At 42.7% G+C, this 26,110-nt stretch overlaps 2 protein-coding genes across 8 annotated transcripts in view; one reads left to right on the top strand and one right to left on the bottom strand.

Moving 5' to 3' along the window:
- Window positions 1–7,380, top strand: part of LOC117755376 (calcium-binding mitochondrial carrier protein Aralar1-like) — a 20,787-nt gene extending 13,407 nt beyond the window's left edge. For all 3 annotated transcript variants that reach the window (XM_034575134.1, XM_034575136.1, XM_034575135.1), the window contains exons 11-18: window positions 557–715; window positions 1,715–1,767; window positions 2,007–2,087; window positions 3,953–4,093; window positions 5,819–5,957; window positions 6,329–6,487; window positions 6,600–6,690; window positions 6,773–7,380. In XM_034575134.1, coding sequence (XP_034431025.1) covers window positions 557–715; window positions 1,715–1,767; window positions 2,007–2,087; window positions 3,953–4,093; window positions 5,819–5,957; window positions 6,329–6,487; window positions 6,600–6,690; window positions 6,773–6,980 — 1,031 coding nt within the window. In that variant the 3' untranslated portion in view covers window positions 6,981–7,380. The remainder of the gene's footprint in view (window positions 1–556; window positions 716–1,714; window positions 1,768–2,006; window positions 2,088–3,952; window positions 4,094–5,818; window positions 5,958–6,328; window positions 6,488–6,599; window positions 6,691–6,772) is intronic.
- dync1i2a (dynein, cytoplasmic 1, intermediate chain 2a) lies at window positions 7,322–26,110 on the bottom strand. Of its 5 annotated transcripts, none has more exons than XM_034575137.1 (17): window positions 25,985–26,110; window positions 25,005–25,123; window positions 23,563–23,677; window positions 22,196–22,283; window positions 20,858–20,947; window positions 20,401–20,516; window positions 14,867–14,953; window positions 14,519–14,681; window positions 14,324–14,423; window positions 13,331–13,456; window positions 12,018–12,164; window positions 11,820–11,933; window positions 11,159–11,292; window positions 10,050–10,194; window positions 8,812–8,952; window positions 8,512–8,637; window positions 7,322–8,240 (listed from the first exon to the last, which is right to left on the bottom strand). In XM_034575137.1, the coding sequence occupies exons 3-17, from the start codon at window positions 23,600–23,602 to the stop codon at window positions 8,127–8,129; spliced, it is 1,731 nt and encodes a 576-aa protein (XP_034431028.1). In that variant the 5' UTR covers window positions 23,603–23,677; window positions 25,005–25,123; window positions 25,985–26,110; the 3' UTR covers window positions 7,322–8,126. The 5 variants fall into 5 exon arrangements, with proteins under 5 accessions (XP_034431028.1, XP_034431029.1, XP_034431031.1 ...); XM_034575138.1 differs by having other exon boundaries at window positions 20,888–20,947; XM_034575140.1 differs by having other exon boundaries at window positions 20,888–20,947; window positions 23,563–23,673; window positions 25,985–26,104.

Genomic DNA, 26,110 nt, shown 5'->3' with positions numbered 1-26,110 from the left:
TTTTACAACCTAATCGTATATGACAATAAAAAGAGGGCAAGTTGGTCCCTATGCTTCTAAGGCGAAGGGAATTACCAGAGTTGGGCGGAGGCAAAGTTGACTCAGGAGGTAGAGCTGGTCGTCCACTATTCAGAAGGTTGGTAGTTCAATCCCTGGCTCCCTGAAGTATCTGTGGTTAAGACCCTGAACCCCCCCAATTGCCCCTGATGGAAGTGAGTGATTCGTAATAGAGAACAGAGATGAACTGTTTCAATGTGTGAATGGGTGAATGGCAAAAATGTGAAGCAGTTGAAGTGACCATCAAGACGAGAAAAGTATATAAATACAGAAAATGTACCGTAATCAGAGTTGAGCAAAAAATTACATTTGTTAGTAAAGTTGTTAACAGTGTGTTGAGTGGCAACAGTCTATGTGTCTAGAAAACTGTAAAACCTAATAAATAGGTAATTACATTGTGTTGAATATGTTTCTCAGGTGATGAAAATATAAGCAAGTGATTGTTTTCAGAAGGAGACGATACAGATTTTAACCAGGGACAAATATGTGTGTTTTGCAGCCACCGGCGCCACGGCCGTGTACCCCATCGACCTGGTGAAGACGCGTATGCAGAACCAGCGCTCCACGGGCTCCTTCGTGGGAGAGCTGATGTACAAGAACAGCTTCGACTGCGCCAAGAAAGTGCTGCGTTACGAGGGCGTCTTTGGATTCTACAGAGGTAATCCTTTGCAGATTTTATAGTGCGTCAGAGGACCTGAAAATCTGCAGCACCGGGTGCAACATGTGGCGGGGGCCGCGTCTTTGCAAAACAAACTGCCTGATGGGAAAGCATCGGGATTTGTCAGCGTGCAAATATCAGCAGCATGGTTTTGCTAATTGATACCAGAAACCTTTGCCCTCGCTGTGCGGCATGAGAATGGAAGCGACACCCAGGGGTCGAGTTTTCATTATCTCAATACCTGGGAACGCTCCCCGAGGAAAATGACCAGCAGAATTCATGTCGCGGCGGCGTCTGATCTGCCTCTGCCGGTGATGATAATGGTGCTGAAGGCCTGTGATATAGAACACTTCTCCCCTCAGGCTGCTCATATGAGGGAAGTCAAGACTGCCATCTACTGCTGCAGCTCTTTGTTGCTCAGATCTGGCTCCTTCCCTCCTCTCCTTGCACACGATAAGAGGGTGATTGACTCTGAGACAGACACGCTCGGCTGTTTTCTGGCCGCATACCAGCAGCAGTCACTCAGCAGCTCCTTCAGAAGTTTATCTGGCCTGATGAAGGACAGACGGTGAAACAGTACGGCGGTTATCGCCACCGTAGCACCCAGCCTCAACCCCCACCCCCCCACGCCGCCCCTGCCCCCACCTCGATCTTGTCGGTGACCACACAGCGCTCCCTCTGTTCCCCACCAACAGTGGGATCAGGCCTCAGCAATGTTGATCCCATACGCACCGGCAGTGTCATATTTTTTTGGACTTTTGTTCCCATTTCAATGGGACCTTTGTGTTTTCGGTGCATCAGATGTATCAGGCACATCTGTAAATATTTATGGGTTTGTTTTACACACACGAGAACCCCGCAGCTCGTATTGTTCTCGCTGTCAGTGGATGTATTCATTCCGCAAAAAATACAAAAAAGTGCATTAATTTCAAACCTGACTTTCTCTCCCCCTCTCTGTCAGGTATACTAATGGTATCTATGAATAATATTTTTCTGCAGGTCTCCTCCCGCAGCTCATCGGTGTCGCACCGGAGAAAGCTATCAAACTCACGGCAAGTCATTCCACTGTGTAGCTTGTTGGAGTGTTCAAAATAGGGAAAAAAAAGTTGCTCTGAGTGATTCACTGTGAATGAAAAACATGCACGGAGCTTAGAGGAGATGCAGTCGTCGCAATCAAGATGCGACTGCAAGCACAAGTTAACATTAATGCCCCAGAGCTATCAAGAGGGGGATTGTTTCTCATCTGCCCCTTTTTTTTCTTCCTGTGGTCTCCCCTCCTTTTTTTTTTCAGATGAATGATTTTGTCAGAGACAAGTTCACCACACAGGACGGCACCATCCCTCTGCCGGCAGAGATCCTCGCTGGTGGATGTGTAAGCATGACCTCCGTCATCCCTTAAATTCAGCCTGTTGGTGAATAACTCAAACACTAGTTGGGGAACAAAACAAAAAAAATATTTAAATATGTTAAACTATTATACTCCTATCAACACATAGCCATGCAAGTGAAGTAAATACAGTGGTGGTTGAAGTATTCTGATTACTTTACTTAAGTAAAAGTAACAATACTGCAGTGTACAAATACACTGTAACAAGTAAACATCCTGGATTGAAAATGTAATTGAAGTAAAAGTGTGCACTTTATATTATTAGTAAAAACTACATTAAATGAATGTATAATTTCCTAAAACTTTATTTAATATATTAATATACTATTATACATTTATATACATTTCATACTGTATATATTATCAGTTTAATCTAAAACAATTCATCAACAATTTTATAAACTCATATTTTGTGTGTAAAATCATGATCTGTAAAGTAACGAGGAAGTAAAGCCGCCAAGTAAATGTAAAGGAGATAAAAGTATGATACATATTATGTGTATATATAAATTTCCTTTTGGCCAAAGTGTTAGAATCTGTGTGAATTTAGTCTCATTTGAATTCAATCTGACTAAATTTATCAACAGATGTTTCTCATAATAATGTTTCATTTATCATGAGTGTGCAAGAGATAAATTGTTCTCAGCTCAGCTCGTCTACAAAAGTTAAATTTTCTCTGAATTCTCCAGATAGATTTTTCTTTGCCTCATGAAGTCATTTGAGTGCAGCAGTAGATTAAAGGTCTATTTCTGTGGTAAAGTGGAACAGGGGCGGCCGTGGACCAGAGCCTGCAGGTTGCTCCTCACAGAGGAACGGGGTCTGCGGGGTTGTGACCCCTGTCAGGGTGTAATTGGAGGAAGAGGCCCCGGAGGGTCCTGGATGAAGCGGGGTCTCGCTCAACGTGATTGAGTCTGACAACGCTTTACATACCTGAGGCGTGGTCCCAGCGCAGGTCTCCTCACGAGCAGCGAGGATCTTTCCATTACAAACTGTTGAACAATATATATGGCCTGTTGTTTGAATTTATTCATGCGCTTTATATCAAGCGGCCCACCTCCTCATTATATTTAATGCAAGTTTAGAGTCTGGCTAATGTGATGGGAATTAGCTTTTGAAATGATCGCTCCCTTGAGAGGAGAACTGAAGAAGATAAAAGAGAGGAGACATTAATCTTCAGAGCAGCGGATATTCCCCCTCCACTTTGAAAATGACTGAATGTGCCGGAGCACTTTTTAGACCTTTGCTCGGATGTTTACAGATAAAACCGTTGGCCTGAATGTCACCAGCAGCCATCCTGGGGCCTGATTAGATTTGGGGAGGGTGATAAATGTGCTGGAGTCAGAGGGTGCCTCGCCTTTAGGGCATCGCTTATGAGGACCCGGAGCCGTCCGGGTGATTCAGCGCTCTCCCCTGGGAATGGGGGGTGAATTGGGGAAGTGTGCAGGGCAAGGCCAGGCAGGGCTGCTCACCCTGCCACAGGAGGTGCCTCAGGGGAGGCGAGGGGGCAGAGGGCCGGTGCCAGGGTCAGAGCCTCCCAACCATGGGCCGGGGCTTCTCCGCGCTCGACGCCTGCTCTCTTGTGACCCCCGTTGTTCTTCCATCAATGCTTGCTTTTTCCTCCTCCTGTCAAGGCCATTCTCTGGCAAAATCAGACAAAAGTGTATCTTTTGTGCTGAAGTTTACGGAGATAATTAGAAAATTCCTACGATGAAGAAATGCTTACTCACCATTTTAACCCCGAGTTCACTCCTCAAATGTGTGACCCCACTTATGACAGAAAATCCACTGCAAACTCCTCTCTACATACAAACAACTCATCAGCTGTTTCTCTTTCCGCTTGCGTCCTGCAGGCCGGAGGTTCCCAGGTGATTTTCACCAACCCTCTGGAGATTGTTAAGATCCGTCTGCAGGTGGCTGGAGAGATCACCACAGGGCCCAGGGTCAGTGCCCTGAATGTTGTGAGAGACCTGGGCTTCTTTGGCCTCTACAAGGTAGGTCAGCACCTCTGCAGCACCGTGACGTCTGCAGCCTCAGCCTCTGTCACACAAGGGCAGTGAAAGGTGCTCCGATGTTTCTGAGACACATCAGCAACACTGAACGTTTATTCATTGTAACAGCAATTTGTTGTGAGGATACAGACTCAGAAATGTGATACGTTTACATCAACCTGTAAAGATCAAACTTCTTCAGGGTAACAACAGCAGACAACAAGCAGGGACAAGTGTCCACATTATGTCTAACATTCAGGTTAGAGACTGAATTCACAAAATACAGGCAAATAATGTTAAGGGTGAAATAAAGATGTTGAATTTTATTATTAATCTTTCAAATAACTGAGTGAAAAATAAATCATTGTAGAAAAATTTAAAACAAGAAATTTACAAAATAGGAAAACACTGGTAAAGAAACAGGTAAAGTTGAGAAATATCTAAACATACAGTTTAATAATGTGTTATTGTCAACGTAACAATACAATATGTACAAAAACAAGAATCTAAAATGTATTATTGTTATTGTCCTCGAAGTATATATCAAAAGAAGTTCTTGAGGACAACTATACTTTAAAGGTTGTAAATTAATCTGCCGCTTATTGTCTTCAATGTTTGTTTGGTCTATAAACCAAAGAAAATATTTTTTTAAAACAATTTTTTTTGGATCCTACAAATTCCAGATGGGATCAGAGAATTAAGGGGAAAAAAGGAAAAATCACTTAGACAATTAATTATTTAAAAAGGTTAATTTTATGTTGCTGTTAAAAAAATAAGAGTAATAGCAGCAATGTTACAATACGTACGTAAATGTCCTCTATGGATAATGATGTCATCAGCATCACTTCAGTATTAAACTTACTCATTATACAGAATGGCCACTTTCACTGTTATATTATCATATACAATCATATTTATGATTATTAATGGTGCATTCACTTGAATGGAACTTTTTAACATCATTAGTGGAGGTGGAGTTAATTTTAGACACAATGTTGGATAGGTAATCAAAATTCATTGTGTTTTTTTTAGATAATGATTTTTTTCTATGAAAAATTGTCATCTGCAAAATAACAAATAAAGTTATATACAGTTAATATAATGGGGTGATACATTTATAGTTCCCTTTTAAAAGTAGTGAAGAAGAAGTTTCACAGTAACATAAATGGAAACACGTAAATAAAACACAACACTTTATTTTGCACTACTGTATATTATCACATAACAATGCACAGATGAAATACTACTGTATTTGAACCAACTTGTTGTTTGTGTATACAGACAAAACCAAGATCAAGATCACAAATGTGCACATCAAACAGTGCTTTTGTTGACTGTTTGTAATTTTCCAATTTTCCATACTTTACTACTGCTCCTTTCCAGATTCTTGTGGGTTTACTTAGAGCTCCAGTCATGTGTTCATCCTCCATATTTTAATGAGGAGCAGACAGCGTGTGGCTTGTTAAAAAAAATGCTGACTTCCTCTTGGTAGAAGAAGCCAGCACACCGGGCTCCATGTTGGAGTGTGTGTGTGTGTGTGTGTGAGAGAGAGAGAGATGGATCTGTCTCTGGAGGCTGCAGCTCAGCCCGGAGCTCTTTGGCTCCATCATCATCACTGAAGCCCCCCTGTGGGTTGAATGAGACAGCTCCCAGACCTCAACCACTGCCTTTGCCCAATTTAGCAGCCCTCTGATATATGTTATATTTAAAAAAATGTCTTTTCTCTAGGGAGCCAAAGCCTGCTTCCTGCGAGACATCCCCTTCTCTGCCATCTACTTCCCTGTTTATGCCCACACCAAGAAGATGCTGGCAGATGAGGACGGAAGGCTGGGGGCGCTGCAGCTGCTCTCTGCTGGAGCCATCGCAGGTAACAAACATCTGGAACACCTCTGGACAGCAACAACAACAACATGTTGTGTTTTTATTAAGTCATGTTATTAAGCCTGCTCCTTCCACTGAACCTCAACAACAGCCTGTCTGCATGTGCATATACGTATTATCCTATATACACAATACAAACATGTATATGTATGTGTGTGTGCATTCCTGAACACACATTCATAAATGTATGGTTGCTACTCTACATATTATTTATATTAAATAAACATATACACACATATATTTGTATGTATATCTATAATATTTATTGTGTATATATTTGTCACACTATACTATCTAAATGCGACACCATCTGTTCATAGTGCCTCATCTTACACCCGTTGTGAAATGTATCCTAAGGTGTACCGGCAGCATCGCTGGTAACCCCTGCTGATGTCATCAAGACCAGACTCCAGGTGGCGGCCCGAGCAGGCCAGACGTCGTACAATGGCGTCATCGACTGCTTCAGGAAGATCCTAAAGGAAGAAGGTTTCAGGGCTTTTTGGAAGGGTGCAGGAGGTAAATGTACACACACACCGGTAGTCCTGTTAAGTGATGGCCGTGATTGTCTCGAAGCCACTGGAGAACTATTGAATCCCTCATTGTGATTTTCAATCCATCTTCCGTTCAGCTCGTGTCTTGAGATCCTCGCCGCAGTTCGGCGTAACCCTGGTGACCTATGAACTGCTACAAAGATGGCTCGACGTTGACTTTGGAGGACAGTAAGTGCCTCGCACCCCGTTTTCAAAAACACTCATTAATACCATGAAGTGCGTTTTTGCCCTAATCCGACTCTCTCCTCAGTCGTCCGGTCGGCTCCGAGCCCACTCCCAAACCCTCGGCGGAGGACCTTCCCTCTGTGACAGCAGACCACGTGGGCGGCTACCGTCTGGCTGCTGCAACCTTTGCAGGCGTGGAGAGAAAGTTTGGCCTTCACCTGCCTAAGTTCAAGCCTTCTGGAGAGGAGACCATCACACCAGCGGAGTCCGGAGCAGATACACAGGCGTCATAAACCGTTGTGACTGCGAGGGCTGCATGCTCCTCCGCTCATTATGTCTCCTCCTTAGTGGTTTTATCGAGCCACGTTTCAATTCAACGCATTTGAGCGGTTGTCTTGCTTTGAATGCTGCATGAGTATGGCTTTACTGCTTCGTCTTTGCACACTTTATTGTACATATTGTACTTCTCTTCAGAGGGACATTATGGCTTCAAGAAAGGATTGTTAGCTGCGTTCTTTTTCTTCTTTCTGGCGTGCAACAGCTTTGGTGTGCATGTTTCAGTCGTATTTCAAAGACATGAGGATGTACAGATGTTTTCAAGTATTTATTTTGAAATCATGACCTGGGAGACTCGGGGGGGAATTATTTAAATGTATTTATTGTATTTTATTGAAATAAATCATTCAGACTGTTTCTACTGTGTGAAAAGTACATTCTCCCTTTTGACACCAGGCTTCGAGATTCTTCCGGAAACAAACCGTCTCTGTTCAGATCCCGTCAACACACGTGACAGATCTGGGAATCACTGAGCAGTTACAGCATCGAGGATATTCAAACTATCCCAGGTCTAACCAGCTCCACTGATCAAGTGTAAACTGGTGTAATCTATAACAATATAGAAGTAGAAATACATTTGGATTTTGGACAATTCAGTATTTTACAAACAAGTGAAGTCTAAAGCAACAGAGATGACAACATGGGCTACAGCTGTGAGATGTTTACATTCTTGAATGTTTAAAGATGTGATTGCTTCAGTTCAACTGTAGAGTTTCTGGTGAATATGTGGAGTTGAGCACTTACAGTATTTGGCTTGAAAAACTCAAAATTAAGGCTCATGCTTTAAATAAAGACAGTTAAGGATCTTTACAGTCAAGGTTTAAATGAAACCTTTAAATGAAAATTTAAGGCATCTGGTTAAAAAGAGGACGACAGTTCTGCGTTTGCGATCATGGCTTCCTGTTCACGTCTGAGGTCATGTTATTCCATGGAAGACTGGTGATGGTCCAGCTAAACAGACAAGGTAGAGTTGTCCGATTAAAGTACATTGAATCAAAACATGTCCATACTTCTTTCTGATCATAACCTCCAACTTTCCCGGGGGGGTTGATATTAACAAGTGCACCACTGGTCCCTTAAGCGTTGTGTCCATGGCGATGAGATCAGGCAGCCAGGCGCTGGGCCGCCAGCTCTTCAGCATCGTCTCTGTTCTCGTTGATCTCTGCCAGCGTGCGGACAAAACGGGTCCACTCGTCATTTCGTGGCACCGCAATTTGCTGTGGAGAGGCATTATCGAAATTTCAAACACGGTCCCCAGTGGCACAGGATCACACGTAAAGTTTCACTTTGAGCAAAATCCTCAAGATGCTCTTAAGAAAAATCTCATTAAGGTGAATCGCCCCATGGTCTGTGTAATTAATCACTCGTTACTAAAAGTACAACTTAAGTCAGGCAAGAGGCAGAATCACGTCTGCAACAACACGCCTAAGTGACAGAGCAGAGTAATCAGAGATCGAGTGGTTAAAAAGCTGAGTCATGCCCACTCACCTCTCCAACATCATATACACGCACTCGCCCATCAGAGTCTCCCACAGCGATTTCTCTGCCAGAATGAGCCCATCTGACCCTGTTGAGGGCCGGGTTACCCTCCACTGTGACGCTGGCAGTGGGGACCTGAAACAATAACACAGCAGAATAACAATCAGAGGAGCGGGAACATGTTCATCTACCTCTGCAGTAAATCATCTCATTAGGATTTGAGTGTAGCTCTTACTAGATACACAAAATCCTTGTTTTTCTTTTAAGGGTGTCACAGAAAACGTGTATGTTTCAAATAGACTGCAGTACCTCGGTGTCGTTGTTGAGGTTCCACAGGTCCAGATGTCCAACGCCGTCCACACAGGCAAACAGAGCGGGGTGAGTCGGTGACCACATCACGTCATACACGTAATCAGAGTTATCCTCAAACGAGTACAGGGGCTTATTGTTCTGCAGTTATGTTTGGGAAGAAAAAAAAGGTAAAGAATGAATTATTTCAATCTTTTATTTTGAAGGGAATTCAGTTTTTGCTCTTTACATGAATCGGTTCACTCCAGCATTTTTAAACACCACTGTTTCTTCATCACGATCAAACTGTCCAATCTTTCTTATTTGCGAGACTCTATGAACTTCAGTTAATTGATCCAGTCTGGTCCAGAGTGTCTCAAAATATATTTAATGAATTGGCACATGGCTCATGTTCCACACTGGATATCTTTATGACTAAATAGCAGCCAAACTGACCACATTCTTATCAGCTGTTGTGTTGTTCATTGCTAAACTAAGATGATAAACATAGATTCAATACTGCTGAACGTTTAGCATGAAGACAGTGGTTGTGCTACAATGTCAGTTAGTTAATGTCATGAGGCTGAAACTGTGGTAGAAATTCTTAATATGTTTTGTGTTTATAACATTTTACTTAAGTTGTTATAAGGTGTAAGGAAAACAATGGATCAGCTGTTTAATCTGTTGTAATAGTAGTGTTCTGATTGTCTTGTGGTTTCATTTCAACTGATTGCTGACAATGAGGGCACACATTTAACACTCCTAACACTTAGTACTCTTTATTCTGTCTTATAAATTTGTTTACTTCACATTGAGAGTTACAGCCTCACAGAGCTGCTAACATTTCTTCACCTTGCTTTTAACTACTTTTGGGTAAACAGGATCCAGGGCAGCGACTCTTCTGGTTGTCAGAACCCGAGTGCGCCTTGAGTGGCAATTCTCTGACCGAGCCCAAGAGAAAATTAGCCGAGCCTGACAGGAATTCAGTTTTTTGTGTCCAAACCTGATCCAAGCCTGATGTTTCCCCCCCCAGCGATTACAGACATGTGCAGCATAAAAAGTCAAGTAGATAGCCCAGCCAACGTGTCTGAACCCCCACCTGAACTACGAGGTGTCAGGTTCGGATATCCACACTCTACTTAGGACGTCTGTCTTACCGCTTTATCAACCTTTTGACTCAAGTGTGTGACTTGCACTACAACATCAACACATGAGAGGGGTCCTATCAAATCTCAGTGCGCGCTGGATCTCACTCGTACCTTGGTGCTCCACAGCTTGACAGTCCAGTCGAAAGAGGAGGTGACAAACAGGTGGGAGAAGTCCAGGGGCCCTGCAGCTGTGTGGCAGTCGATCCCTGTAATGGGCCCATGGTGGCCCTCAAACATCTCACTGATGCCCGCTTTGCTGTGGAGCAAACAGATGAACAGGGGAGTAAGATGTTAAGTAATGAGCTACAGTTTTAATGTTTGAATATACGTGTCTGTACAACGGAAACAAATGAAATTATTAACTGCTTTCTAATAACTGGGTGTTAGATTAAGCATGAACGAAAGCAGCAGGCGCAGACAGACCTCTGCTGGATGTATTCACATTAATCATTTACTTATATCATGTGATTACCAGCAGGGTGGCAAAAGATTCTGCAGCCCCTCAGCCACATGTTGCAGAGCTGTTACCGAACTGAGGCTCTGATAATTAACGTAGAGAGGTAAATACTCAGCATGAGTGATGCTTATGCATTATTAACTGCGATGAGAGTATCATACTATTGTAAATGAGGTGGAAAATTATTCCCCCAATTACAGAGGTGATTCTGCCGCGGGGAGCCTTGCAGCGATCCCCTCTCTGCGGTCTCTGGGCATACTGCAGGACATTTAGTGTGGCGCTAACATGCTACTCAGTGGCAGCTCTGATTTAAGCCACATTTCTCGGCTGCGGACCATCCACTGTATGAGTAGGCCTGGTCTCTTAAATGAGAACATTGTGGGATGAACTGCAGCTTTAATTCTCCCCGGGACGAACGACTGTAAACAAACTCTCTCACCGGGAGAAACATACTGAGAAAAAAAAGAAAAAGGACGGGGGGGGGGGGGGGGGGAAATGATTTGTTTCCCCTGCATGTGTGCCCTGTTTATGTTGAACAACCTTTACAAACACAACTGACAAGCGGAGAAGAAAAACAGGATGACCGGGCAGGAGTGAAACCTCAAACAGCAGGAGTGTGGATTGTGTTGGATTTGCGTTGCACGGGGAAGTGAGTGGGCTATATTTATTTGACACACGGTCTTAGGTGGGCCTAACAAGCCGCCTCGGTTTCCTGGCGGCGTTCGGAAGGGGCGCAAGGGACCGCAGCTCCTTATGAACACACCTTCCATGACGACACGACATGTAGACCGAGCCGTCCTCGCTGCCCACCGCGAAATTGTTGACATCTCCAAGAGGGAAAGACATGGAGGTGACGGCTACAGCTTTGGACTGCTTGAACACCAGCTCCATGCTGTCCTGTGGAGGGGGGGGGGGGGGGGGGGGGGGGGGGGGGGGGGGGGGGGGGGGGGGACATGGAACAACATCCATAAAAAGCTCCCTGCTCAGACTTTAATGTTAACACACACTCTGCCAAGCACAACCTATAAAAATCACTTGACAGTTTATTAATGCATAATCAAAATTCTACGAGCAGTTTATGAAAAAAATATTTGACGTTTGACAGAGGTTGAGGTCTTGGCAGCACGGATGAAATGACACAGCTAGCAAAGTTAATTTCCTTGAAACTGAAAAATGGCTGTAGACGGGTAAAGCCGGGGAAAATACCAAACTGGAATGCTAAAAGGAAGAAGCCCGGCCAAAAACTTTGACATTTAGCATGAAAGGGAGGGACAGGAAGTGAGAGGAATGTGACACTGAGGAGACAGACATTACACAAAATGTAAAATCTGAGCTTAAACAATTAAACGTTGTGGTTAAAACTTTAATCCTATTTTTATGTTCAGCTATGAATAGAGAACCCACACACACAGTAGATGTGTTACCTGTGGCTGTGAAAGCATGTCCAGACTCCAGGAGCACATCTTTCCATCAGTGGAGATGCTAATCAGATTGTGGGCGTTCTGGGTGCCAACCACGTTCACACAGTAAACCGGGTGCTGCAACAACAGTGAGGGAGGAAGTTCAGTCTCCTGCTGTATTTTAATTAAGTGCAGTTCCACTCTGCCAGTTGTTTACAGTACCGTATGTGCTGCTGCAGACAGGGGGGTCCTCTGCACAGGGGTCCTCTTATTACTTCTGTTGTCCCACAATACAATCTGCCCCGAATATGTGCCCCCGACCACAACGTTGGGATGGAACTTGGCAAACGCAGCCGACATAACAGCAGACTGTCAGAAAGAGGAAAAGGCGGAGAAGGGGAAAAGGCAATATTTAGTTTCTCTGGTGGTGAAAAAGTACATGTTTATAGTGACACGTCGTGGTGCCAAGTCTAAAGTCATGTCCAACATCCAATCAAACAAAATACTGTATTTCCTGTCTGTCTTCATTGTCTCTATCAAATAAAGTTCCAAAATGCTGCAGAAAATATTTGTCAGATTGACCAAAAATGACAATAATCATTGGATAAAACCTTAAAGAATTATACTTTTTTGATGAAAGCTAATGGAAACACAATTCTAGGATTAAAAAAAACCTTATAGTAACTATCCACTGAGGTAACAGACCACAAGGCAGACCTGTGTTAAACCTTCAGAGTTACCAGTAATCAGAACATGGTAAACATCAACATGAATCCGCTGTTCTCCTGCTTTATCTCAAAAGTTCAAAAACTGTTTAGTACTTTAACAAATACATCTTGCATCACTCAAGTCTGACTTCTTTTTGTGTAAGCAAAACAAAACTTGAATTATAACTTTAATTCATGAACTTTATCACTGGTTCTCGGGTGCTGACATACACTGCTCTACCTGCCACTATATTTACAGGGACTTCTTTATAACCAAAACTGTTATAACTTGATGAGCTAAATCTCATTTGGAGTCGACTTGGAAGCACTTGGAAAATTGCATTCTCACTTCTGTTCAGTTTTACTCATCTGAGCAGCACGCCTGCATCTACATCCGCTCTGGAGGCAACAACATGTGGTTCTACTCAACTTGTCTTGGTGAAGGAGCCTCGGGGCATGCATTATAATAAGGCTGGACAGAGCGGAGGAGCTCTGCTGCTCTCCCTGCTCGTTCATCTGAACACAGGGCCCTTGTTTAGATGCACATGATAACCAGCCCTGCCCCACACACTTAATCCTGCTGCAGCGCTTGGACTCCGTTCAACTCCTGCACCACAGGTCTTCTCCGGCGCCGCGAGAACATGTGTTTGTAGATGGATGCGGTGGAGGTGGATGCCAGCCCAGTGAACTCACATTGTGGATGAAGGCAGAAGGGGTGAGCAAACAGGGGTTGGTTGGAAGGGCTCCATGCTTGTCATGGAAGAAGCCACCCATGAGAACAATGGGAGGAGTGGGAGGAAGAAACAGAGGCGCTTCACTTTATCGTACCTGACAATGGAAGACGTACTCCGGTGTAGGCCTCTTGTACTTCATGTTCCACACTAATACAACGCCATCTGGCTCATGAGGAGCTTCCTCGTTGTTGTTGTATGAGGCAACCAGGAGTTCAGGATACTGGTGACAGAAATTTTTTTTAAAAATCAGCCCAAATGAATGTTAGGGGGGGAGGCGTGCAGACATGCCCCCCAGGCTTGGCTCCATGTGGACGAGCCTTGCTTGCCCTTTGCAGTGCTGCTGAATGCCTTAAAGAATGAGTTACTGTTTCCTCAAGATTTATGGCTCGTTTACGTCTGACAACCCTGTAGAAACTTTGGCAAATTACGTTTTTATTTGCTTTCATTATTTTTAACCAAAAGTTACAGTTCTGGAGGCGCTCAGCGGAACACAGCAGTCGACCAAAACAGAGCAGCTCACTGAGAAGCTTTTAAGATTTAAGCCGACTGATGTGCAGAGAATAAATTCAGAAACACTATCCAGACGTAAACAAACCATTAACCTCAGCTACTTCTAATACTTGATCCGAGGGTTTACAGTGTGTGAATACATCATTTCAAATCACCAGGGAGTGGATGTGGCTCTGAACAAGTGAATACTGTGCACCAAGAGTTGGTGTTCAATCACTGTCAGAAGTCGTTGCAGCATCATGCATTAAATGACCTTGGACACCGGAGGAAACAAATCATTACGGTGACACCTTGTATGGGACATAACTTACTTTTCCTGAGGGAGTTGTGGCTATAAGTAAATGCTGTCAAAGCCAACCTATGTAATCATAAAGCATTATGGCTGCTTAAAGCTAAGTTGTTTTAACAACCATTTAGCAACACATGCACATATTACTTTTATTTTAGCACAAACACGCCACAAATTAATTGTCGGGATTGACGTTTGAATAATTGCAAACTCTTTCTAAACTGTGTCAAGTGAGATGTGTTAAACTGTTGGTTTATATATAAAAGAGCTGTAAAAAAGGAAAAGGACCTGGGGGGACCAGTCGAGACAGGTGACAACACGATGTTTGGACCAGCGCTCGTCCATGAACTGCCTGTTGAGAGACAGCTTCGCTCCGGCCTGGATTTCACTGAGGGGAAAACAAAGCACCACAAATCAATAAAAACACTGCTTCAGAAACCAATTATGATTTTAAAAAAACAGCACTAGCTGTCCGACTATTACCCCTCCTTCTCCTCCAGGTCACGGCCACTGTAGTCAAAGAAGAGGTCCACATGCTCTGATAGAGCTCGCTCAATAATGCGAGTGCTGTGGTCAAAGAAATTCGCAAACTCCTCCGAGTGCAGGATCTGGAGTTTTTCCTCCTCTGTTAGCTCATGGGGGGCCACTATACAGAGGAGAAAAAGACAATGAAATGTATTGAGGTTATCCAACGCTCGGGGTCATTATGAAAAGTGATGCACTGCTTTACAGGAATAGAAACCTCTTTGTTCTCTGCATTCACTATTATAAATGAAATTGTAAAATTTCTAGAGGAACTGAAGAGGCTCAATTTCATGGGTAGTGAAGTACCTTCCTCCTCCTCTTTCTGGTCGGGTTTCTCAGTCGGAGTCACGACTGCTGGTTGAGGAGCAGCAATTTCTTCCTCCTCTTCTTCCTCTGTTGATAAAAACAGGATATGAAAAAATACACTTAGCTGGGTCGACTACATCTCTGAATCAACATATTCCTATGCAAGAAATTGCAAATCATTCTGTTTATGTTAAAACCTGAGCAGAAAATAAAACCAAATTCTGAGTAAAAACGTTCACAACACAGATGATCATGACTCCGGCAAAATGTTTGATAATTTCTGGTCAGTACATCTTCCACCTCTATTATTTTCTCCTTTCAATAAAAGCTTCACCCGGTGATTATCGGCATGCCAATAGACTGATTTTGTATCTCTGCCTTGCATTTGTTTGGTTTGTCAGCACAATGTCGCCTTTCAGACAGAACCTGCTCCTCTAAAGCAGGGAAGTTTGTCATTTGTGTCGAAGGGACACAGCGCAGCGGGTGTGTTGTTGTCATAGGGACCCCTGTCTTTACCAACTGTTAATGAGACTCTAGCCATTCAATAGACTTGAGCTGTCAGTGTAGCTGTTTCCTCTGTGTCCCAGTAGCAGGTTGCCCCCTTCTAGGCCACAGGGCAGCGGGGCAGAGGGTGTGGAGCAGCTGCCAGGGCCCGTCCCATTGGTGTGGCCAGATGACGGCATGGTGCAAAAGCAGATGGTGATGCTGGGATTGTCTTGTGCTCTTCAGAGGTGGCATGGGGATGGTACAGAGGTTTTCCGCCTGGCTGCCCTGACACAAGCTTCTCCCTGAACGGCAAGCCTATGCAATTACCATCCTAGCAGGAGGTCCTGCAACTGCTATTCAACCTCAGAGAATGTACGACAAAATACAGGCCAGACCAGCTGGCAAACTGCACACCGGTTCTACCTCAAAGAAGATGAACACGCTTTTTCAAAACACATCTCTTAGAGACAGTATATAGCTCATTCTTTCGATGTAAAAAATAGAAGAAAAAGCAGGACAAAACAGATTCATGAGGAGTGGGGAAATACTCGTCTGGTTCCTACAGCCGTTTATCTTGGTATGAACCTTATAGTTAATCTAGGATGACAGCACCACATGCCAGAATTTCCTTCCTACTGAGATAATCTAAATGATAATGTCATCCGTCACTTTGTCCATAAACTGATTTATCCCCTTTCTCAGACGGAGGTTTGGGAAGAAGGTTATTGGGTGCACTGATGAGTTTACAGAACTGGGTTGATGAAACAAGCCATTTCAATGTGCGGCCGTACTCCTGCAACCAACAGGAGAAGGTTAAAATCTTTCCTTTCAAGGGCCTCAATCAGGCTTAAAGGAAAACAGTAATCACTGTCTTTCAGCTAGTCCCGGCCGTGCTCGTCAGCCCTTTTCGTGGTGAGGCAGCCAGAGCAATCAACCTGCCAGGCATTAGGAGCGGATAGACAATCTGAAAATAAAGGGTATAATGCACCTGCCAGCCAAAATGGCCATTTGGAGAAAAGCTAGTGATCCTGGTGACCCCGCTGGGGAGGGACGTGTAGGGGGGCAGCAGCAGCGCTTAGCGAGGCTGGGTGGTGGAGGAAAGACAAGAAGGAGGGGGTGGTGGTGGTGGGGGTTTGCATTTAACAGAATTCACCCGAATCACCGATGTCCCATACACTGACACCTCCTCTCAAAGCAGGCCCAATTATGGCTTTTGTACCACTTAAGGAATAAAAGCTTTTCTCTGGGGGAGCCGGACAGGAGGAGGTGGGGTGAGGGGGGGGCAGAGTAATCACAGGTCTTCGTCAATTGACAATATATTAATGCAAACACAGCATGCGGCCAGTGATGTACAACCAGAAAACTAAATGACCTTTGCTCTTCGCTGCAGGTGTCTTCCACTTTCTATATGTCCCACCAGAACAAGGACCTGACTTCAGCACGTGCAACAGGGTTTGTCTCTGCCAATAATGAAACCACATGACAAAAATCTGCCAGTGTGTACACACACACACACACACACACACACACACACACACACACACACACACACACACACACACACACACACACACACACACACACACACACACACACACACACACACACACACACACACACACACACACACTTTTACTTCTTAAAATAGAGAATCTCTATTGACAGTTTCCAAAATTGTGATCAATATTTTTCAAGTTGAAAAATGTCAGAATCTTTGACTGCAGCAAACCAGAAAACGGATTTTGACGATCTGATAACACTTTGGTCGTCTGGGAAACTGGAGTATACTGTTTTCAACTGTTTCAACAGTGGTTACACACATGTCTAATAAACAGTGAGGTGTAAAGATCCCAAACATGCTTGTGGTCAGCACAAATCCAAAACCAGGAACAAAAGGTATAAAAAAAAGTATTTTCAAAAAACTATTCAACTGCACACTGAGAAAAATGTTCCATTAAAATGTATTAGCTGCTGTATGACAGAGGGATACGATTTATATTTAACAGTACTAATCATCAAGTGCATAAAAGCTGACCAATACTACAAGTGGCACTCGAAACAAGAAGGCCATTAAGAGCTTTTGTGATTAAAAGTTTTAACCTGCCTCTGAATTCCGAGTGATTAAAAACAATCACATTCAATTAAATATTCGATTTACTAAACTCCTCTACATACTTACTGCTAAGTAGACACACACACAGACACATGCACACACACACCCCTCAGCTCTCCTCAACCTCCAACAGTATCTTACTCCATAATTACAGCCTCTTGTTGAGGAGTGCATACTGATGCTACATATTACCTACCAGTGCAGTTGGGAATACTGTAGCTGAATTACAGACATTCACCAATCTGACAACTAAAAAAATCAATTAATTTTTTTAAAGTGCCACCAGATAAAAACGTGCATCTATATAGAGCTCAAGAGCGTAGTTTTCTGAATAGAGATTTTGATTATCATCCATATTGTAACCATCCAAGGTAGACTTACCACAAGCTATTTTATATTATACTATTTTATATGCTCCTGCAGAAGCCAAGAGTTCTTATGATATCTGTTTTTTAAGAAAACACTTTTTTGCCCGCAATATCAAGGATACCACCCTGCCCACAAACCTCAGGTGTAGTAGCAACCATGGAAACGTTTACCACAACCGCTAAAATCATGTTGGCTACGTCAGGATGGTTAAGCGTTACTCCACTAGGATACTGTACTAAACACTAATCGTCATACACAAATATTTGAGATACAAACTCAAATATAGACCAACACTATATCAACAAGGTTGAATTCAAGAAGAAGGACAGTGGAAGTCGTTGGAAAGGGATAATTTGCAGTGGTTTCTGGAATCAGTATTAAAATAATTATGCACACAGTCTTGTACCTTTGCCATATTTTCCATTTTGAAATATTATTGTTTGATGTAAATCAAATGTTACGATTCATCTCGGAGCTGGTAACTCCGGTTGCAGGCATAAAACTCTATGTATAAAAAAATGTTCTGAAACATCAATGGAAAAAACTAATGGGAATATTTAGTTCTGAAACCAGAGCCGTTCTAAAAGTGGGCGATAACTGTTATGCTACATTGTCCAAAGTTCACAAACTGGGATGATTAAGATGCCAAGGCTAATAGTTATCAATATGTAAGTCGTCTTATACAGTCACAGGAATCTGAGATGTGATTTCATGCCACAATATGTTAATAATGACGGTCCAGTACTTGTTCAGTGGGCGAGTGACGCACTACGACCAACAAACAAATAATATAAAAATGAAGATGCATTCTCCTCGACTGTTCAGGAGGTCTTTCTTCAGGGTCAATGGGGCAAGTGATGTTAAAATAAAAAAACCTTGAATCTTTTACTCCTTTTCTCTGAGATGTCTTGCCGACACTGTGGGAAACCCTTGGTCTGCAGCGAGCCGGGCAAGGCCAACCGCTCCCTCTAATGCCACCGCCCGCTGACCTTGAGAGTGCCGCGCTGTTGCCTCCCTTGACAACATGATAAATCGCTCAATCACAGAGCAGACCTGATGCCATCCCGCACATCAGAAATGCGCCGAGGGGAGCAAGCAGGGAAGGGGATGCCGTCTCATCGAGTGCCAGAAGTGATGGTGTGAAAATGCACAATGTCACTGACTGCGTTTTGTTATGTGCCTGTTCAGTGAAGGGAAAAGACAGGGAAGCGAGGGAGTTGATGAAATGATTACATAGTGGCAGAGAGGGGAAGGGGGCCTCGTGTTGAACAGCTGGCAGAAAACATCGTTGTTTAACACAGTTTTTACAATGCTCAGTAGAGTCCAGAGTAAAGAGCGACAAGGAACAGAGGGATGCTCTTCATCCTTCACTAGTTCTGCTCATAGTTTTCCACAAAATCACACAATTCTATCTCACTCACGCTGCATGCCACCAAAGAATTTCGGACACGTCACCTGATCGAGCAGAAACCAACAATCAGTTCACTGTTTAAAATCCTTACCAAGCTTTTAAGTACGTTTAAAAGGATGTCAGCTGATTAAAATAAACTGAGAAATCAGCTAAAAGAAAAAGACTCTTCTTCTTCCAGTGGTTGTACTTTGAGGAATTGCGACTAGTCTAGATACTTCTCAGTCGAGTGAATACCTGAGCCAAGACTCAAACAGTCCTCTTCAAATGAAACAAGCTGCTCATTGATATCAGTCCCCTACTACATATGCGTTGAAAAATGTCCTATGTCTAAAATTCCTGCATCAGCCCCATGATCCAGATCCACACCAAAATGTAATGGGTTCTTCCCTGACTCATACCGCATCCTTCCACCAAGTTTCGTCGAAATCCTTTTGGTTGTTTTTGTGTTATTTTGCTCACAAACAGACAGACAGACAGACAGGAGTGAAAACATAACCTCCTTGAGGGAGGTAAACATAACAGAAAAACACAAAACACAAATCCTCCAATCAGGATTTTAGTCAAGCGTGTCATTCACCATCTGTCAATACGTAAATCAACCACGAGCAAGCAGAGCACCCACAAATAATGCATATTTCATGGACATGTGTCCAACATGTGGACGTTAGCAGCAGCCCGAACATCAGCAATTACATACTTATCGACATGCTTCAGAGGCAGTAAGCAGTCATATGCACTGCGCTTCATATCTTCCCCTCAAATCACATTTCTCTTTCCTGTCACTGGTTTCTCCTCTTGCTCATTAATTATACCGAGTTGGTTTTCGAGCTGCACATGAGGCTCAGAGGAGCAGAAAAGGCCGAGTTTAATTCTCTCCTCTGACTTGTATTTCCTGGGCCTCATTTTTACTTTACTTTCATCTCAGTGCTTTGTTAAATCAACTCTCTTCTACTTGTTGTTCATTTCCAGTCTCCACTTGTGCACTTCATGCAGCAGTAAATAAAACATTTGTCAACCCTCGTCAGACGACCATATATGTCGATGTATATAGAGCTTGTAAAACCTATACATTGACATATTCAAGCACTCAGTTGTGTACCGACATCTTTTTTTGTGTTTTTGATGTAAACCTGTACAACATGATGTGAGAATCACCTTCTTTTTGCTGGGTCACGACAGGTGTCTGCGTCTCTTTTGTGTAGGACACAGTTTCACGTGGAGGGAAGTCCACCTGTGTGACTTTGGCCATTCCCAGTTTTGGAGTCACTCGCCTAAAAGCACAGAACAACTCAAACTTTGCACAACATCACTGCAAAAGAGTAACAGGTTTAACAACAACAAAAACATACAACAGTCATACTACTATAGCTGCTCTTCTGTGTTTCTGAAACAATTCACAGCTTTTTTATTATTATTATTAAACTGCTGATCAAAGTAAGTAAATGGGTGTTTCATGGGATGGCTTCTGATTAGTTTAACAACCAGTGTGAATTCATTAAAAAGGTTTCGTCTTCTCACTCTTGCATGCACGGTTGTCCTGCACTGCATTAACTGAATCATGACTTTGAAAAACAAAGTAATCATGCCATAGATTGAGAGAAGGGAAAATGACCAGGAAAGGAGAGAAGAGAGTGTCCAGTACCCCAGCTCAGAATCAGAGTGAAGTTGAAGTGTGGACGGGTCAGAGTCCCAGTGCAGATTCCTGGTTAGTGTCACAGCAACGAGGCGGCATTAGTGAGAGAGACAGGCAAGCACAAATGAAGAGAGGAGATAAGGTTAGCTTTGTGGCACACAACATGCTGATCGGATCCTACGTCACTAATCAGTCAAGTTTGCATGTTGCCAAACACACTTAACAAACTCAATGTATTTTTGTTATTGTTGTTTTTCAGGTCAAATCACGCTCGCGTCTGTCTACGCAATACTCAAGATGACAGATGAAAGAACGTGTCTGCTTAAAATGCATGGACACATAGGCCCTCTGAGTGGGATGACACAGGGTGTAATGTGCGGCCTGCGGGGCTGATACAGCCTGAACTGTGTCACACCAAAGGCTCCCAGTGCTGTGTAGACAGAGAGGGAAGGGGGGAGAGAGAGAGAGAGAGAGAGAGAGAGAGAGAGAGAGAGAGAGAGAGAGAGAGAGAGAGAGAGAGAGAGAGAGAGAGCCCTCAGGGAGAAAACATGACCTCCATGTGTGTAGGAAATGGCCATGCTGGTGAGGGAAATGAGTCAACACGTAGGGGGAACAGCTCCCTGGGCCTGATGGGACACTGGGGGAGCTTGGATTTCTGTGCAGGGAAGGGGCTCTAATTAGGGGTTAAGAAGTCCCCCAGGCATCGCAGCAGCAGCCTGCTGTTTTATTGTTAATTTAGAATCGTCCTAATTCAACGGCACACAAATTAAATAAACACGCACTCACTTGGCATTAACTCCTCATCATTCGCTGTGTGGGTGTGAGACTTTGTAAAAACTTTCAGCTCTCTTGCTCTTAATACAATCAGGCTTCACATTTATTCATAACCTGTGTCCCGAGTTCAATGTAATGCAAAGCTCACAAAGCAAAAGCAGATCTGCACTTCTTCAAGCCATGTGAAAGATATTTCAGAACTTATCTGCTGTATAATAACATTTGGAATTTCAGTGGCTGTGACAGTGAAAACATTTTCTTGTTGGCATAAGCATGAATGAGCACAAAAAGTGGACAAACAGAGCGGTTTGAAGAGATTTAAGATCAATGATGTAAAACACATTCAGACCTTCTGTCTTTAATGGAGAAAAAGCCCTTAATTCTTATAGATTCTTATTACAGTGGCCTGTTTTAAACTCTTGTAAAGTCCTGTAAGGGAAGTGGGGGGGAAATCGTGTGATACAAACATTGAATTAGGTAAGTGTGTGTGTGTGTGCGTGTATATATATATATATATATTTTTATAAATAATAATAAACATACCTGGGTCCAACGGCTCCATCAGAGTCCTGGCTTCCTGCCTCGCTTGGCGTACCTGCCGATTTGGCAGTCGGAGACATGGGAGGAGGGACTACACAGTGAGACACACAATAATCATCTGTTACCATGTAAAGTTGCTGAGGTATTCACAACAGAGAACAAATTCATCCAAACTACAGTGGATAAACAATATGAAATGTTAGGACATTTTCTCAATGACACGATATTACTGAACATGTGGTAAACAGTGTTAACTCCTGATATTAGGAGCAGAGCAAGATAAATATGTAATCTGTCTGTAAGTTACAAACACAAGAGTGAAAAAAGAGGCATAACAAAAAAGAAATTACATTGACTTTGTCTGTATTAAATAAACGTTTGAATAGCTGCAATGATATGTAGAATATAAAGACAAACATGATGTTGTGTCACTTCTGTTAAGAGTGTTTGCGTGCTGCTCTGAGGTGATGAGGGTTTTTAGTATGGATCTCTTCTGCCACCTGGTGTTAGCAACAGGACAGTGCTCCAAAAACCCACAGTAAAAGAATCTGAGCATTACAAAAAACATTAACATTTTTGACATTCACTAATACTTCTTTTATCAATGACTCTGCTCATGTTGTAAAACAACATCATTGTCATTATTGTGAAATCTGCTTAAGTAAGACTGTTTCAGAGATTATTTTCAGGCTCGTCTCAGCAATTTGCTGTGAAAACCTGCAAAAACATATTGAACACATTTTTGGACATGACATTTCCTTTTAAAAATCCCTTGATGGTAGCCTAATAATCTGTGTAATGGATATGACTTTTCTTGTTTGGCTCTGTAATAGACAGCTCTGAATCTCAAATAACTAAAATAAAAAACATTTCACCTCATGAGAATGACTATGAGTTTAAAAGGTTGGCTTTCAGCTTTAATGTTTGGCTGTTAGCATCCAAACCAGATGAGCAGTATTAAAAAGGGTCCTTTATTCACCAAATTACCAGTGGCAGAAAAATAACAGACAAACTAAGGTTATTATAGTTAATATTTGGTTGTACATTAGTAGCAGTCAACGACTGAATGTTATTGCTTCTGAGCTTCTTGCCTTCAGTCTGGTCTTTAACATGATCTCATGATCAGCCAGATTAGAATCATGTGACAGAGTTGCCAGTAAAGAACATGCCACTGTTTGGCCGTAAGAAAAGATTCCTAAACTCTTCACCCAGTAGAACCTTTAACTCTTGTCATAGAGGCAAGACAGTGACAAAATATAACCATGAGACTTATAAAACAGGCTCCCCGAAATACCTGTTATTCCCTAATTAAAAGTTATTATTAAAAGCGGATATGACTGAAGAACGAACCAACAAGTAACGTAACATACCGACAGGAGCATCTGAGGCTATGCCCATGCTCTGTAGCATGGCCTCAGTCTCACGTCTTTTCTTCTCCAGGTCAGAATCATCCTGGTGAGCTGCAGCATCTTTCAACTGGTCTGCCTGGAAGAATGAAAACACATCACCTATTAATGCAATCATTACACATTACATTGCTATGATCTCAGACAATTAAGTTTTGTCCACTGACGTCACGACATCACTTTTCAGATGTTTAGCTTGGGGAGACTTTTGCACATCCCCAGGTTCTGACTAATTAACTGACAGATTTGCATTTGTTGGACAGTTCAAGAATTTAACCTAACTAGCACCAGAGAATTCAAAAAAATTCAAAATGAGGCAAGACAGAGCTGATCATCATTACGTTTCATTATGTAGAAAATCAAGTTATGGAAAATTAATTTAAGGCCTTTGAACAAATTACAGCTTTGTCATTATTTGACGATGCCCCTCTGTTGGACAGGCAGATTGTAGATTGTCTTAAAATCACAATGTGCAGACATGCTGAAAAGCTTTCCCCTCTCAATAACATTATTTTTGCTGACATCGCTATAGATTTATAGAAGTGAAGGCTTACGTTCTTATCTGAGTGGAGATTGTGTGCTACACGTACACATTATCCTTTTTATGAAAAACAACTTGCAAACACTTAAAAACTGACTCAGTCATTTTAGTTGTATTGTTCTGTGATCACATTACATCAGAGATGAGCATTTTCATACACTCTACTTAGTGTCAATCAACTCACACAAAGCAGTCCATGAAACACGTTCTCCTTTGCCAACTTTGTTTGACATCGTAGATCATCATATGAAATGAACTGTCTTCACAGATTTACAGTATGTAAATAGCACATAACTGAAATCCCAGAATCATGATCATGAATCATAACATGTTTTTAAATGATGTTTTACATGAGAAAGTTATGAGTGTCATAACAAAAGAGTAGCCAACTTTGTGTTTAATTTACTTAGACATTTTACAGTTAAATCTTCTGAAACTTGACATACTGACAGTGGGGGTCACCATGAACAAGAGTGAGGTGAAATGTCTGTGTTACCTCTAAATGGTTTTTTCTAAATATAATATTTAATATGAGCATGTTATGAGTTATGAATGAAAAAGGAGCCAACTTTGAGTTTTATTTTCATTAAAAAAAAGGAAATACATATATATATTTCATTAAACTTGTTATTGTCTTGTGTGGAATAAAATCTAACGTCCATAAGTCTCATTAAACCTTTAACGTTTGTTTATAGACACACAAATAGACTTTAGTTTTCAAAGTGCCACATGCCCACAGTGAATTGAATCATGCTTTCACTCAAATCGAGCCACTAATGGTTTTGAATGCATTCCTTCTCCTTAATACTTTTCAGTCCCCATTGCCAGTGAGTGCTGGACACATATACAAAAGTGATACTCATACCTCTTTCTTCTTTGCGCTCCTCCTCCTTCCTTTTCTTCTCCTCTCGGATTTGGGCCAAACGCTGCTTCTTCCTCTCCAGCTCTGCCTTCAGCTCACTCTTGTCGGACATGATGCCACAGCTGGGAACGCAAACACAATTCCTTCGAGTTGCACTGAGAAAACAAGTGATCTTGAGATGAAACCTGTTGACATCAGGGGGACTCGTTGGGTTTGCAACTGGAAACTAAAGACAGCCATTTGAGGTGGGTCTGCTGACAGCTGATTCTCTCAGCTTCAGCACCACCTTGTGCAGGATCACAGCTGTGAGCCCAGCTCCCCCTGGCAGGAGGAGCACTGATCATCCAGCGGTGTTTTCCTTTTCCTCTCTGCAGCTCAGGGACTTTAATGTGTTCCTGTTTGCAGAGCGACACTGACCATTAACGTCAGCTAGCAGAGCCCCACCCTAACCACTGACGAGTCCGTTCACACCCTGCATTAGCTTAGCATGGGGCTAGCTTATCCCCTTTCATCCACCTCACTCTCTGCTTCTTATCATCTCTCACGCATGATGTCGATCTACAAATAGAGTTCATGTTGGCATCTCTTTATTTTACCAATCGCATTACGGTTCCATTGAAAAATGACAAAGCGGCCTCGTTAGCTGCTGACGTTAGCCTTCCTTGTTATAGCTAGCATCACTGCTGTACATTTAACTGTGAAATCCTAACACCGAGCAAAGTTGGGTGTGATTCCTTACGTTAAACGGCGCTTTTAAGAAATAAAAGAAAACCTGATTCCCACAACTCAACCCCTACTTTTAGTACTAAAGATGTAGCATTAGCTTTGTTTGTTAGCGGCTAGCTTTCAGCTACACAGTCCGCAGGCTGAATAAAGCTAAGCTAGCGAACAAAGTGGAGCTACAAACACGGTGACAGAAACATGTGCATGTTATACGTGTGTGACACTGAAGAAAACGCGACTTTAATCCGTGGATCACCAACCTTAAAGCAGGTTTTCGACCTGACACCAAACACGCAGCCAAAACAATCGAGCTGACAGCCCAACTACAGGAGCCGGGAGGGGTCCAAAGGGTTATTTTAGCTTCGCCATGCCGGGGCTTGGGAAAA

The sequence above is a fragment of the Hippoglossus hippoglossus genome, chromosome 21 (assembly GCF_009819705.1).
Source record: "Hippoglossus hippoglossus isolate fHipHip1 chromosome 21, fHipHip1.pri, whole genome shotgun sequence".
Classification (NCBI taxonomy): domain Eukaryota; kingdom Metazoa; phylum Chordata; class Actinopteri; order Pleuronectiformes; family Pleuronectidae; genus Hippoglossus; species Hippoglossus hippoglossus.
Note: the sequence above shows the minus strand (reverse complement) of the source record. Positions and strands in the feature narration are given on the sequence as shown.

Coding starts and splice junctions, on each gene's coding strand:
- dync1i2a (XM_034575140.1), bottom strand. CDS start 25,113: ATGTCCGACAAGAGTGAGCTGAAGGCAGAGCTGGAGAGGAAGAAGCAG. Junction 14,954..20,400: donor CGTGACCCAGCAAAAAGAAG/GTGATTCTCACA, acceptor TTTTATCAACAG/AGGAAGAAGAGGAGGAAGAA. Junction 8,638..8,811: donor ACCTCAACAACGACACCGAG/GTACTGCAGTCT, acceptor TTATTGTTTCAG/GTCCCCACTGCCAGCGTCAC.